General features: G+C 43.0%; 1 protein-coding gene across 4 annotated transcripts in view; it reads right to left on the minus strand.

Annotated features, from left to right (window-relative positions):
• Positions 1 to 1651: 1651 nt before the first annotated feature.
• Positions 1652 to 14838, minus strand: part of SUMF1 (sulfatase modifying factor 1) — a 102565-nt gene continuing 89378 nt past the window's right edge. For all 4 annotated transcript variants that reach the window (XM_060239582.1, XM_060239581.1, XM_060239584.1 and 1 more), the window contains one exon: positions 1652 to 2309. In XM_060239582.1, the coding sequence (XP_060095565.1) occupies positions 2202 to 2309 (108 nt within the window). In that variant the 3' untranslated portion in view covers positions 1652 to 2201. The remainder of the gene's footprint in view (positions 2310 to 14838) is intronic.

The raw sequence follows: 14838 nt of genomic DNA on the forward strand, positions 1-14838 counted from the left end.
GCTGCCCTTCTTACTTTTGTTATACTCATTGGCCAAAACTTGCTTTCAAGTGCAGGAATGGGGAATCAAACCCAGTTCTCCAGATTAGAGTCTGCCACTCTTAACCACTACACCAAACTGGCTCTGGAGTTTATATATTTTAAACATTGCTAAAGAGGTAAATAAAGGTATCTATTCTGTTGTAATCCTGCCTCCTATGCCTCAGTTACACTTACAAATAATGCATAATTTATTAGAACAATACAGCTATTGAAATATTGAGTCAAGTTAGTTTAAAACCCAGTTTTTGTCATAAACAGGGAAAGTAAACAGATCATTACAACTCAAAACCCAAAAAGGATCTCAAAAATAAGAGAAATAAAATTATGTGTATGTACTGCTTCATTCCTTCTTCCATCCTACCTATCCCTGTATAGACTGAAATGCTCCATGCATGCCTCTCCTCCACTGATTCTTCCATCACCCAAAGGTGCCAACATTTTACCACATTTCGTAAAGCAACTGAAGTTTGACCACAAGGATAAACTATTACACAAATTGTTCATGCACATCTTCCTAATGTGAATAATATAAATTACTATTAGGACTCTCTCTCTCTGTGAAAATAAAATAGGTTCACATTTCTTTCTTTATACACTAGGAATGTAATCCCTCAGGCTAAAAAGCCTGCTTCTTCCAGAGTCACAGGAAATTACAACTCATTCAGATGAAGGCCTCTGGTGAGCTGCACAACTTGAAATATTGATAGAAAAAGAGGTACTATCCAAGCCCATCTCTTCAATCTGTATGCAGAACATATCCTAAAGAAAGCTAGATTGCATTTAGATGAATGTGGATTGAAAATTGGTAGGAGAAACATTAACAATATGAGATGTGCAAATGACACCACATTACTGGCAGAAATAGTTAAATACTTGAAATACTGATGGTTTAAGCAGAAAGTGCCAAAGCAGGATTACAGATGAACATCAAGGAGACAAAAATAACAACTGCTGAAGGATTACACATCTTCAAGGCTGACAATGAAGAAATTGAAAATATTCAAGATTTTCTATTCCTTGGCCAAAAGAGAGACTGCACCCAAAAAGTCAGAAGGAAATTGAAACTGGGGAGGGCAGCCACAAAGGAGCAAGGAAAGATACATTGCTGGCGACCAAGATCAGGTTAATTCACGCCATGGGTATTTACCGTCACTATGTATGAGTGTGAAAGTTGGACAATGAAGAAAGCTGACAGGAAGAAAGTTGATTCATTTGTGGTGTTGGAGAAGAGCTTTATACCATGAACTGCCAAAAAGACTATTAAGTGGGTTCAAGATGAAATCAAACCTGAACTCTTCCCAGAAGTTAAAATGACTAAACTGGGGCTATCATACTTTGATCACATGATAAGAAGGCAAGTGTCACTGGAAAAGACAGTAATGCTAGGAAAAGTTGAAGGCAGCAGAAAAAAACAGAGGAATGCCCAACATGAGAAGGATTAATTCTATAAAGGAAGCCTTAGCCATCAGTTTGCAATGCCTGAGCAAGGCTGTTAACGACAGGACATATTGGAGGACATTAATTCATAGAGTTGCCATAAGTCTGAAGCAACTCGACCACATTTAAGATGTACATCCAAACCAAAATGCACAAATAAATCTTCACAGATATTTATGGAGACTGAGTTTAAAAATATATTTTAAAGTGCAGGTTCCAATCCAGAAAGAGTTTACTATGCTTAAGGCGACTGAAATTAACTGAGCCATTACATGTGGCTCATTTGCTTTGCAAGGACCATGATTGTCTTTTTTTGTTACTCATGATTTTCCATATGCTTCATGTAAAAAGAATTATACTATGATGTTACTTCCTAATAGCTTCTGGAAAATCATCCCAAACATGTACTGTTTCTATAGGAATCCCCCCACCTTTTAATTTTTTTTTAATGGTCATTTTGTTCAGTTTGTGCACTGGTTTCAGTGTAAAGCAAGTAAATGTCCAGGGTATTAAAGTTCGATTTCCTTATGCACAAAGAAGAAATCCAGCTCATTTTCTTCAGAAAGATGTTACAGAATAAAGTTGCCAGCTGATTATTTTTTTCAGAATCACTGTCCTCTTTTTTTAAAAAAAGTCTCCAGCATAAGGCATGTTCTTGATGTAAGCTGCATCCTCTCCCTTGGTGACATTTTTATTCCTCTGTCGCTGCCAGCTTTATTCCTTTCAAGAGTCAGGCAGGGTGTCGGCCGCACAGCGGAATCCCAGGTTGGAAGCTGAGCTGTCAGGAGTGTTTTGGCTTCGAGCTGCACATCGATACCTATAGCAATAGGACTGACGAGAAGAACAGAATGTTACCACAGTTGTCTATTAAAGTGTCCTGATTTGTTAGGTGAGCATGCCATTGTAGCTCCCCAGTGGAGAGATACAATATCTACAACAATGAATATTAATATTTAAGGAAAAAAATTATTAACCTGGACCTCGACAGGCAGAGATAGGGATCTGCTTTATACTACTGCTCCATCTACCTCAATATTGTCTATTCTGACTGATCGTAGTTCTTTACGATCTGAGACAAAGAAAGGTTTGTCTCACCAACTTGAGATCCTTTAAATGTGATCCTGGGGATTACAAAGCATGCATGCAAAACATAAGCTCTGCTATGGAGTAACAGTTCCTCGCATGAAAGTTAGAAACAAAATTTGCTGGCCAAAGGTGGAAAAACATTTTTTTTTAAAAAAAAAGTTTATTTAATACATAGTGGAAAAGCTTTTTAAAAGACCACACACACAGAGGACTGGATATGTCCAGCTATAGGTGGTGGTGGTGCATTGGTGCTCCAATGCAAAGAATATTTTCCCTAACAGAAGAAGCTAATTGTCAGCAGAACAGACACTTATATTAGGGAAAGGATCCTTGCTCTTCAGTAAAGTGCAACAACTAGCAAACCGAATATATTGTAGATAATTTGCTGCCCTTTCATGATGCCCCAACTTTTATCATCAACATGAACCAACTCTAGAACTAGCTCTGAAAACAAACTTTGTTAGGACAAGAGGAGGAAAAAGTGGCCAGCTCACCCTAAGCATAAAGAATGTCAAAGCTTAATACCACTTCCCTTGTCGTGGCTTTCACTTACAGAGATATCAGAGAGTATCTTCATTAGTACTACAGTATTCTATGAATGTTTTAAGTTAAATATACATTACAGTCAGAAACAGGTACACTGAGTAGCTTCCAGGTTTTCTGGTATATTTATTTAGGATATTCCCATGTCCCTTCTTCAGAATCCTTCTCAAGGTGTAAGTACCCACAGACCTAAATAATTTCATCAAGGGAGACTTGGTGATACCTTTAAACTAATAGCATAACGCAAAACTGTATGACACTCAGCGTTTAGAAGATAGCAGCTCCAGTTATGATTGCACTGAAAAATTTACTAGGAACATAAAATGGAAAATATTTTTTTCCCAACAAAGATGCAAAGCAGTCTTGGGAACACATGATCAATGCAGGTCTGCTTTTCACACATGTGGCCTGATATATAACAAGGAGATAACACCTTTAATATTCAGAAGTCTTAGTGATAATGTTTTCCCACCTTTGCTGTGGTTTCAACAAGCATTTTCCTCTCCTCCCAATTTTTCCAGGCTTTTTGCCTCCTTTTTAAGTTTTATTCTGACATTGCTTCTGTCTTAGCCTCCCCAAGGAGGTTGAATCAAATGCTGTCTTCACATTTGAGAACCAAGACAGTAGGAGAATGATTGGATCTTTGTTGCTATAGTGATCTGTTCCTTATGATCTTAAGCATATATGTGTGACACTATTTATGCAAGACAGGGTGGTAGTGGCAACAGTGCCAGTCTCTTTACCGATGGTGAAGTGGAAGAGATATGCACCAGATTTATATATCATGTCCTTGACCATGAGACAAATGACAATCCTGGAGCTACAGGCTGGGCAGCTACATTTGCATGGTTACCTCTCGCAAGAAAAGAAGAAAAGAAAGGTATCTTTCTTTCTCTGATGCAGTCGATGTTGGAAGTATTCAAATTTTTGCTCCACAGTTTCCCTGATCACAAAAAAAATTATCTCAGAATATTACACAAGGACTAACATGCATATCAATTTTTTACATGTTGAAGCCAGAGTTTACAGTTTCTGTAGACTTTGGTGTGTTTATCTTGCCTTGGGAAATGTTAAGGTAGACAGATGTTGAAGCCACAAAGATGGTTTATTGCATCTATGTTTATGACACCAAACAATTTTGACTCTCATATCCAAATAGCAGCACTACTTAAGTGCATGGAAGCAAGGAACAAAACCCATATTCCTCATACTGTGGGGCCAAAATTCAACCACTGAATATCCAAACTCTTTCCATCATCCCTTTGGAACAGCTGTTTCATATCCAGTTGCATTAAAAGGATCAGGACATAAGTCTGTTTTGTTTTTAAATGCCAATCTGTGTTTGATACAAAGGCTGAACAGTTTCCATCTCATTTTTTGCCAGTGGAGGTTAATCTTGAAATAAAATCCATGTTATGGTTCAGCTCCTGATTATATGCCATGTGGCATACAAAAAGTATATCCGGACTGTATACATACCACATCTGGACAACTCTTAAATTCCGCCCACCATAGGCTTTTACCTTATTAAATGGAATCAACTTTCTATTGGTAATGTTTTTATGACGACAATCAGTCTGATCCTGATGCACTTTTACTTTGTAGGTCAAATCCATAACTGGATTTCGCTTGCCTATCTTCTATTAATTTCTCGAAAAATACAGAAGCATGCTTAATAAGGCAGGATGTTCTGCTTTGACTTTCAACACTTCAATCTGTGGGCAGCGTTGTATCTAGGGAAGCCTTATCTTACTGGTGAAACCGACACAAGTCAGCAGTTGTTGCAATGCATGATGTCATTAAAATGACTTTCCCTGATAGGCAAGATTAACCCTCAGCTCAGGCAACCCATTCCCTATTTCCCTTCCGCATTACAGCTCAATTTACAGATGTCATGGGTCAGTGATTGTCTTTAAATTTAGAAGACATGAAGCAGAGAGAGACTGACATATGTCTAGAAGAATGCTGTGTCAATTGACTGAACATTTCAGGAGTGAGGGAGAAACATACATTTTTGCTCTAGGATTTCTATATTGCCAGTCAGTGTAAGAATTCAACTATTCTGATACAACAAGGATGGGTTAATAGAACAAGGATTGGTTATAAATAAAATCATCAGATACAAGACATGACACTTTAATTTTGCATCCATCTCTCCCCCAAATCCTTCTTAGCTGCCATTGCTACTACAATTGTTATTTCTTTGCTAAAGTTTTTTTTTAAAGCACCCCTCAGAGCCTCCCTCTTCCTCTCTTCTTTGCCCCAGGCAATTCACTGCTCAATCCACCCAACACTAGCTCATTTCAAAATGCCTGCAAGCTGAATCTTTGGCCCCCATAACTACAAGGCTGCTGCTTGCTTCCTTCTCTTTCCAACTCCTGTCTTTCTTGCTTTTAGTTTTCATCCTGTACCTATCAAGAAGCTGCAAAGAAGTTCTTCTGTTGGGGGGGGGGGGGTACAGAAACAGAATTTCACGGGGCAATTCAGACTGCTGCAGAATTAGGGAGCAAAGAAAGTTGAGCTCCATGGGCAGTAGGCATTGAACCTAGAGAAACACTGTGAAGTTATAAGAACATAAGAGAAGCCATGTTGGATCAGGCCAATGGCCCATCGAGACCAACACTGTGTCACACAGTGGCCCAAAAAATTATACACACACACACACATACACACTGTGGCTAATAGCCACTGATGGACCTCTGCTCCATATTTTTATCTAACCCCCTCTTGAAGCTGGCTATGCTTGTAGCTGCTACCACCTCCTGTGGCAGTGAATTCCACATGTTAATCACCCTTTGGATGAAGAAGTACTTCCTTTTATCCGTTCTAACCCGACTGCTCAGCAATTTCATTGAATGCCCACAAGTTCTTGTATTGTGAGAAAGGGAGAAAAGTACTTCTTTCTCTACCTTCTCCATCCCATGCATAATCTTGTAAACCTCTATCATGTCACCCCACAGTCAACGTTTCTCCAAGCTAAAGAGCTCCAAACATTTTAACCTTTCTTCATAGGGAAAGTGTTCCAAACCTTTAATCATTCTAGTTGCCCTTTTCTGCACTTTTTTCAATGCTATAAGATCCTTTTTGAGGTGCGGTGACCAGAATTGCACACAGTATTCCAAATGAGACCGCACCATCTATTTATACAGGGGCATTATGATACTGGCTGATTTGTTTTCAATTCCCTTCCTAATAATTCCCAGCATGGCGCTGGCCTTTTTTATTGCAATCGCACACTGTCTTGACGTTTTCAGTGAGTTATCTACCACAACCCCAAGATCTCTCTCTCGGTCAGTCTCTGCCAGTTCACACCACATCAACTTGTATTTGTAGCTGGGATTCTTGGCCCCAATGTGCATTACTTTGCACATGGCCACATTGAACCTCATCTGCCACGTTGACGCCCACTCACCCAGCCTCAACAGATCCCTTTGGAGTTCCACACAATCCTCTCTGGTTCTCACCACCCTGAACAATTTAGTGTCATCTGCAAACTTGGTCACTTCACTGCTTACTCTCAACTCCAAATCATTTATGAACAAGTTAAAGAGCACGGGACCCAGTACTGAGCCCTGCAGCACTCTACTGCTTACCGTCCTCCACTGCGAAGACTGCAAATTTATACTCACTCTCTGCTTCCTATTAATTAGCCAGTTTTTGATCCACAAGAGGACCTGTCCTTTTACTCCATGACTCTCGAGCTTACTAAGGAGCCTTTGATGAGGAACTTTATCAAAAGCTTTCTGGAAGTCAAGGAAAACAATATCTATCGGGTCTCCTTTGTCCACATGTTTGTTCACCCCCTCAAAAAAAGTAACAGGTTAGTGAGGCAAGATCTTCCCTTACAGAACCCATGCTGAGTCTTCCTCAATAACTCATGTTCATCAATGTGCCTACTCATTCTGTCCTTGATAATGGTTTCTACCAACTTTCCCGGTATTGAAGTCAGACTGACTGGCCTGTAGTTTCCCGGATCTCCTCTGGAACCCTTTTTAAAGATGGGGGTGACATTTTCTACCTTCCAGTCCTCAGGAATGGAGGCAAATTTCAATGAAAGATACATATTTTTATCAGAAGATCCTCAAGTTCTACTTTGAGTTCTTTCAGAACTCTTGGAGGTATGCCATCCGGACCTGGTGACTTATTAGTTTTTAATTCGTCTATCAGTTGTAGGACCTCCTCTCTTGTCACCTCAATCTGACTCAGGTCTTTCAGCACCCCTTCCAATATAAGTGGTTCTGAAGCAGGCAAACACTTCTCATCTTCCACAGTGAAGACGGAGGCAAAAAATGCATTCAGCTTCTCAGCCATTACTCTATCCTCCTTCAGTAATCCTTTGACCCCTTGGTCATCCAAGGGCCCCACTGCCTCCCTGGCTGGTTTCCTGCTTCTAATATATTTGAAGAAATTTTTATTGTTGGTCTTTATGTTTTTTTGCAATATGCTCCTCATAGTCCCTTTTTGCCTGCCTGATCACAGTCTTGCATTTGATTTGCCACTGCCTGTGTTCCCTTTTATTAATCTCACTTGGACTAGCTTTCTACCGTTTAAAGGAGTCCTTCTTACCTTTTTACAGCTTCCATTACTTTGTTTGTTAACCATAAAGGCCTTCTCTTATACCTGTTTGTGCCTTTCCTAACTTGTGGTATATATTTTATCTGAGCTTCTAGGATTGTAGTTTTAAATAGCCTCCAAGCTTCCCCAAGGGTTTTGACTGTATTTACCTTTCCTTTCAGTTTCCTCTTCACATGCCTCCTCATCTCAGAGAATTTACCCCTTTTAAAGTTAAACATGGTTGTGCTGGTCTTTTGGGGCAACTCTCTATTTATACAAATGTGAAATCTATAACGTTATGGTCACTGCTCCCAAGTGGTGCGATCACTTTTACATCTCTCACCAAGTCTTAGGCATTACTTAGTACCAAATCCAGGATCGCCCCACCCCTGGTAAGTTCAGAGACCATCTGCTCCATAGCACAGTCATTGAGAGCATCTAGAAACTCAATCTCTTTCTCTCGACCAGAACACATATTGTTACCCAATCAACCTGCAGGTAGTTAAAATCACCTATGCCGACACAGTTTTTACGCCTAGCCACTATCTTTAAGCCTTCCATCATATTATAGTCATCCTCTATCTTTTGATTTGGTGGGCGATAACAAACTCCCGTAGTTAAATTTCCTTTTGGGCTCTCTATTTCAACCCAAAGCATTTCTAGAAGGGAATCTAATTCTCTGACCTCAGTCTTACTGGACCGTATGCCCTCTCTGACATACAGAGCCACCCCACCTACAACCCTTTCCTCCCTATCCTTCCGATATAACTTATATCCAGAAATCACCATGTCCCACTGATTCTCCTCATTCCACCAAGTTTCTGAAATTCCCACGTCTATGTTTTCTCCCAACACTAAACATTCCAACTCACCAATTTTACTTTGAACACTTCTAGCATTTGTGTACAAACATCTATAATTTCCCAGGCAAGCTAGGCCTGCCACCTTCCTCCTGCCGCCTCGAGACTCTGGCAGACACTCCATACTGTTTGTCACCATCTCAGTGGACAACTCTGATCCATTACCCGGTAGAAAAGTAACAGCTAACCCTTCATCTCTTTGAGATGAGTCCTCCCGAACCAGAGACATTTCATCTCCTGTCGGCTTTCCCCCAAGATTTAGTTTAAAAACTGCTCTGCCACCTTTTTGATTTTAAGCGCCAGCAGCCTGGTTCCATCCAGGGACAAGTGGAGACCTTCTTTTTTGTACAGCTCCTGCTTGTTCCAGAAAGCATCCCAGTGCCTAACAAACTTAAACCCTTCCTCCCTACACCATCGTCTCATCCATACATTGAGACTTCTAATTTGTGCCTGTCTCTCCAGCCCTGCATGTGGAACAGGTAGCACTTCTGAGAAGGCTACCTTGGAGGTCCTGGCCTTAAGTCTCCCGCCTAGCAGCCTAGATTTTTTCTCCCAGACCTCACCACTGCATTTCCCCACATCGTTGGTGCCAACATGTACCACAACCACTGGATCCTCCCCAGCACTGTCTATCAGCCTATCTACTACACGCATAATGTCCGCTACCTTCGCACCAGGCAGGCAAGTCACCATACGGTCAGTACGCGGTTTTGCCACCCAGCTGTCTACTTGCCTAAGGATCAACTCATCAACTACCAAGACCACCCACCCCTGCCCAGGGATGGTTCCTTGGTGCGAAAGGATTCCCGCTCACCAACTGAAGAAGAGGGCGCATTCCCCTTATCCTCAGCCCAATGCCCTGTTCCCTCTCGACCCTCATGCTCCCTGGCAGCAACAAGGCTGCCACGTTCAGAGCGGGGCTCATCTAACACGTCCCCGAGAGTCTTCTCCAAGTGCCTAACTGACCGTCTCTGCTTCTCCAGGTCAGTCACCTCAGCCTCAAGGGTACGAACTCGTTCCCTGAGGACCAGGAGCTCCTTGCATCGAGCATACACCCAAGACTTCTGTCCTGTGGGCAGATAGTCATACATGTGACACTCAGTGCAAAACACTGGAAAGCCCCCACTCCCCTGCTGGCATTCTACCTTCATGATAGCTTTTTCAAAATATACAGTCCCCTTTTAAACCCTGTTTGTTTATGTGGCTCCCTGCCTGGTGAGTCTACTTACCTTATTGGGAACACAAGGAATCTGGGTTCCTGGTCCTTACACAGTCCCCAGGCTAAGAGCCACAGGCCAAGAGCCCTTTAGCTCTCGCCCTTTGGCTCGCGCCTCTGGCAAGGCGCAGCTTAATAATGCAAAGAGGGTGGGGAACACAGCTACTAATCAATCAGCAACAGTCACCTTCAGCCCTTCACATGAACTCAGAAGTTTTCAGCAACTCCCCCAGCTACTAAGCCACAAACCTCACACTTGTAGCACTTCTCTGCTCTATCTCAGAGCTCTCTGCAATATCTATGCCATTGGCATGTTTGAAACTAGAAAAATAGCCAGATGCCTTGCTAAAGTTCCAGCTTGGTCTCCAGCTTAAACAAAGATCTAAGAACTAAGCACAAATTAAACATAAGCCTTGAGAATAAAAATGTATTCTTCCTAGAGAGGGGCCATGGCTCAGTGGCAGTGAACCTCCCTAGCATGCAGAAGGTCCCAGGTTCAATCCCTGGCATCTCCAGTTAAAAGGACAGGCAGTAAGTGGACTTCTGCCTGAGACATTGGAGAGGCACCCTCAATCTGAGTAGACAGGACTGACCCTTATACTGAATGAGACCCAAGGGTCTCATTCAATATAAGGCAGCATCATGGGTGTTCATGTGTATACCCTCATCCTTTTCCTTACATGATCGAGGGAGGCCTTCCAGTCAGTGAAAAAATCTTATTAATTTTGAGAAGTTTCCATCAAACATTTAGAGCTACCAAGAATTGTGAGATATGCCATTCCCAGCAGCATTCCTATCAGGAATGACAGGGAACACAGGAAACATATATCTCTCATGATTTCTGGCAGGGCCTAACCGAGGCTCCAAATCAGACCCATCCCAGCTACCAGGAAACCATTTCTTGTTGTTTCAACCTAGTTATAATTGTCAGAGTTATCATCTCTACATTATTTGCATTTCTTAATGACTTGCCGAGGCAATTCAAACATGGCAGGAGAGGAATCAGGGCAAATCCTGCTAGCTAGCTAGCTTCAGCTGACTACCATCTTGCTGAGTTAGTTCTCTTTGTTCACAGTTAAGATATGGGAATTTGTCAGAGGCACAAGCCCTTGGTCATGAGCCAGAGGGCTCTTGTCCTTCATCAAGAGGGGCATAGCCTGGAACTGGGCAGAAGATCAATAAGGAGAGGCAGATAAGACCTGCTTGGCACTCAGAAGTCCTTCCTCCTTTTCCTGTACTGGAAACCCATCATATGCATATCTTTGGTGGCTCCAGGAAGCTACAATGGAATGGTGGGTTGTGCGGGATCCCTTTCAAGAACTTGCTCTTGTTGCAATTCCTTATGATCCACCCCCACACCTTTTTTTAGTTCATTATTGTGAAACACAGATTTATGCCCATGAACATCTAGAACTAAATCTGTGGTGGGGGAAGCTACAACTTTACTACTCAGGTGAAGCTACTAAAAGTATTCCAACAAATTGCCTCAAACCAAGTTTCAAGAAACTAACAAATCAAGGACCATCTTCAAATCTGTGAACCTGCCCACCACCTTCAGAAGTTCTCTTCTTACCACATGTATAGACTTATTAAACATAACCATCTCATTGTTTAGAGATACAGTTTCTGACAAGTTAGCCACATCTGAGTTCTGGGACTGGCCAGATTCTGTACTCATCTGTGTTTTCTGATCTTGATACCAGAGGCAACTTTTAACATCCTTTCTATTTAAAAGAAGCATTAGCTATCTTTAGTAGAGTCTAAAATGGGTCATATTACTCATCTGTAATGAAAACCATTACCCTATTGTTAATTTAATGAAATCCACTAATTAATACGTGACATTGATTTCACCTCAAAATAAAATCAGTCCATGACTTGTGAACTACTGCAAGAAATTAAATTTTCTTACAGACAATAATTTAGCAGTCGAAAGCACTTAAGTATGTAACAAGTACTATCTCCCACAAACCTTATAAGGAAATATAATATTAATTTCTAAATGAGGGGGACAATGTTTGGCTCGCACAAGAAATTTTACTTGAGTTTTGCACTGTATGACATTGAGAAACAGCCAACTGGCCTTAAACAGTCATGTCACAACACTGATCTGTGTTTCAAGTCAGCTATTAATTACTAATAATGTGTTTTTCTTTTTTAAAAAGACATTTCAATTCATGTACAACATCTTAGTGATTTTTAATATATTTTATGCAAAAGCAATATGGTTATTTATGTCTTGGTTTCCCCCCACCCCCAACCAAGAGGACTAAAAGCAGCGTGCATAATTAAAAACAGCTAAAATACAGGTGCCTTCTCTCTGAATTCAATACAGGCCATACTCTAGTTCACCTCCAGCAGAAATGAAGCTTCATGGGGATTGTTAGATCTTCAGTCCTGAAATGATGTCATGGCTTAGTAAGTTTTCATTCCTGCCTACCGTACCCTTCCAATTGCCTAGAAAAGGAGTCTTAAAGGCAATAAAACAAGAGCTCCGGCCAGGTTATCCTTCAGGTTAAGACAGAATTAAACACCCATGTTTTAGATGTGAAGTACTGCAAGGTCAACAAAAGTTTCTCTTTAGCTACACGACTTCTATAGTGCATACTCCTTTGTCACTTATATAGCTGTTATGTCTTGATTTCACATATCTTTCCAAAAAGCATATTGTTACAGGGATCACAAACCTACAGCAGCAGGATAAGAGAAACCAGCTCCAAGTGGAGTTATTCTGTTTTTGTTTTCACTTTTCGACAGGCTGCTGCCTCTGTGGGAACCCATTTTTCATAAAGTCTCAGACTCCCAGGATGGCACCAGGCCTACTCATCACAGTGAGAAAAAAATCGTCAGGGAACTGAATGGAAGTGACTCAGCTTCCAGCTGGAAGCCGCAGTGATAACTTTTGTGTCTTCTGGATAGGCAGCCACAGCCTCAGACAGTTTCCTTTCTTTCCAAGCTCTGGCAGCAACAAACAGCCTCATAATTAGTCATTAAAATTGTAAGTCACAGATGGTCCTCTTGGGTTTCCTCAAGTACAGAAATGCTGTTGGATGTGCACACACATCTTCAGAGCACCCTCATTCAATAGAGATGCATTTTCATGTTGGTTACTGTACTAGTAGACTCTAGACTGGCTGACGATCCAATCTATTTGCCAGTCATTCGCTAAGGAGGGTTGGTGAGCTGTAAGGGGAGGAAAGGGATCCACCCAGTTTGTTTGTGTATGGTCACTGGTTAAATCAGGAAACTTTGGTTTAAGAAGTATTATTGGTGCAAGAGGTACCTTCCCATGCTCTGAGCACACAAAAGATGTACAACTTATCAGGTATCACTTTATTTTCCCCCATAATGCTTCTTCTTCTCTTGGTGGTGGGTATCAGTCCATTCTCTCCCTAACCATTTTATCTATCCACCTTGGTAATAACAAGAATTAACATCACCAAACTAACGGTTGCTTCAGTTGCTGTATGACTTGACTTCCTGGACTTTGACCTTGGACTGGCTTTGGACTCCTGCCTGCCTGCACACTGAGAACGTGACAGATTGCTTCCACCCATGCACTCACTCCACAAGATGGATGAGGAGGCAAGCAGAGGCTCTGGGCAGCTAGCAGCCTTGCTTATGCAGGTGCAGCACCTCACCCAAATGGTGGCTCATCTGCAACAGCAGCAGCAGCTGCAAGCTGCTGTCGCTGCCCCACACAGAGAAGTTCGCTGGGAAGGTGGAGGAGTTTCCTCCCCAATGACAAGACCAAGGTATGCTTCATTGTCAGCCTCTTAAAGGGGCAGGCAGCTAAATGGGCTACCCCCTTGCTTATAGCCCCATCACCCTTGCTGACTGACTACCAGGGTTTCCTGGATCATATGGCGGTAGCTTTTGCTAACCCTCAGCAAGCAGCCACCGCCAATTGGAAGATTTGGACCCTGAAGCAGGGTAGAGATCAGCTTTCCCAGTACTCCACTGAGTTCAAGCTTCTAGCCCAAGACCTGGCCTGGAACGAGGCTGCCCTCATGGACCAGTATACGAAGGGGCTGGCTGACGAAGTCCTTGATGAGCTGGCATGAGTAGACTGACCAGCCACGCTGCAAGGCCTAATCACGCTGTGTCTCCGCATCGATGGCCACCTGGAAAGCCGCCGCCAAGCGTGCAGCAGCACCCATCCCTCTCAGCTGCCTCGCCGCCCAGTGACGGTGCCAACCCCGATGCACACCAGCCCCAGGACTGATGACCCCGAGCCTATGCAACTCGGGGCTGCACAACTGCGGCTCACCCCTGAGGAAAAAGCACAGTGACGATTACAGAATCTCTGCCTTTACTGTGGAGGGGCGGGGCACTTCTCCTCTGGCTGCCCCGCCAAGCGCACCCAACCCAGTACCGTGCCACCGCCGACAGTAAAAGACCAGCCCCAAGTCTGAGAGGACCCCCCGACTTGGGGCACCTAGCCGGGTCCCCTGAACCCTATGTTACTGGCCAGGGCCCGTTTCTTGTACCAGTCACACTCAGCTTGCCGGACAGCTTGCCCCCAGACTCTTTTTTCTAAACCATATATTCCAGACACGCCAGTTTTTCTCTCATAGGAAAAGTGCTCCAACCCTTTGATCATCATGGTTTTCTCCTCTGAACTTTTCAAAACCTATGCAATATCCTTTTTGAGTTCTGCTTGTCTACGCCATGGTCGACTCCGGGGCTGCCCACTGCTTCGTCGACGTGGCCTTTGTGAAGCAACACCAGATCCTGCTACAGGACAAAGACACCCCATTCGGTCTGGTGACTCAGGAGACCCACCTGGTCACGCTCCAGATCCAACACCATCACGAGCAAGTACAATTTGATATTGCTCACATGCCCCGCTTTCCCCTCATTCTGGGACTCTCCTGGCTCGTAAAGCACAACCCCCTTGTGGACTGGGCACAGGGAAAGCTGAACTTCAAGGACCCTTGTCCTCACCAGGTTGGCCACCCTGGCCGCCGCCACCACCCCAGCGGCTGGTCCTCTACTTCCCCCGGCCTACACAGACTTTGCCAATGTCTTTGAGGAAAAGGGGGCTGACCAGCTCCCCCACACCGCCCTTATGACTGCGCCATCAATTTGGTACCGGGGC

The sequence above is a fragment of the Heteronotia binoei genome, chromosome 5, assembly GCF_032191835.1.
Source record: "Heteronotia binoei isolate CCM8104 ecotype False Entrance Well chromosome 5, APGP_CSIRO_Hbin_v1, whole genome shotgun sequence".
Classification (NCBI taxonomy): Eukaryota; Metazoa; Chordata; class Lepidosauria; order Squamata; family Gekkonidae; genus Heteronotia; species Heteronotia binoei.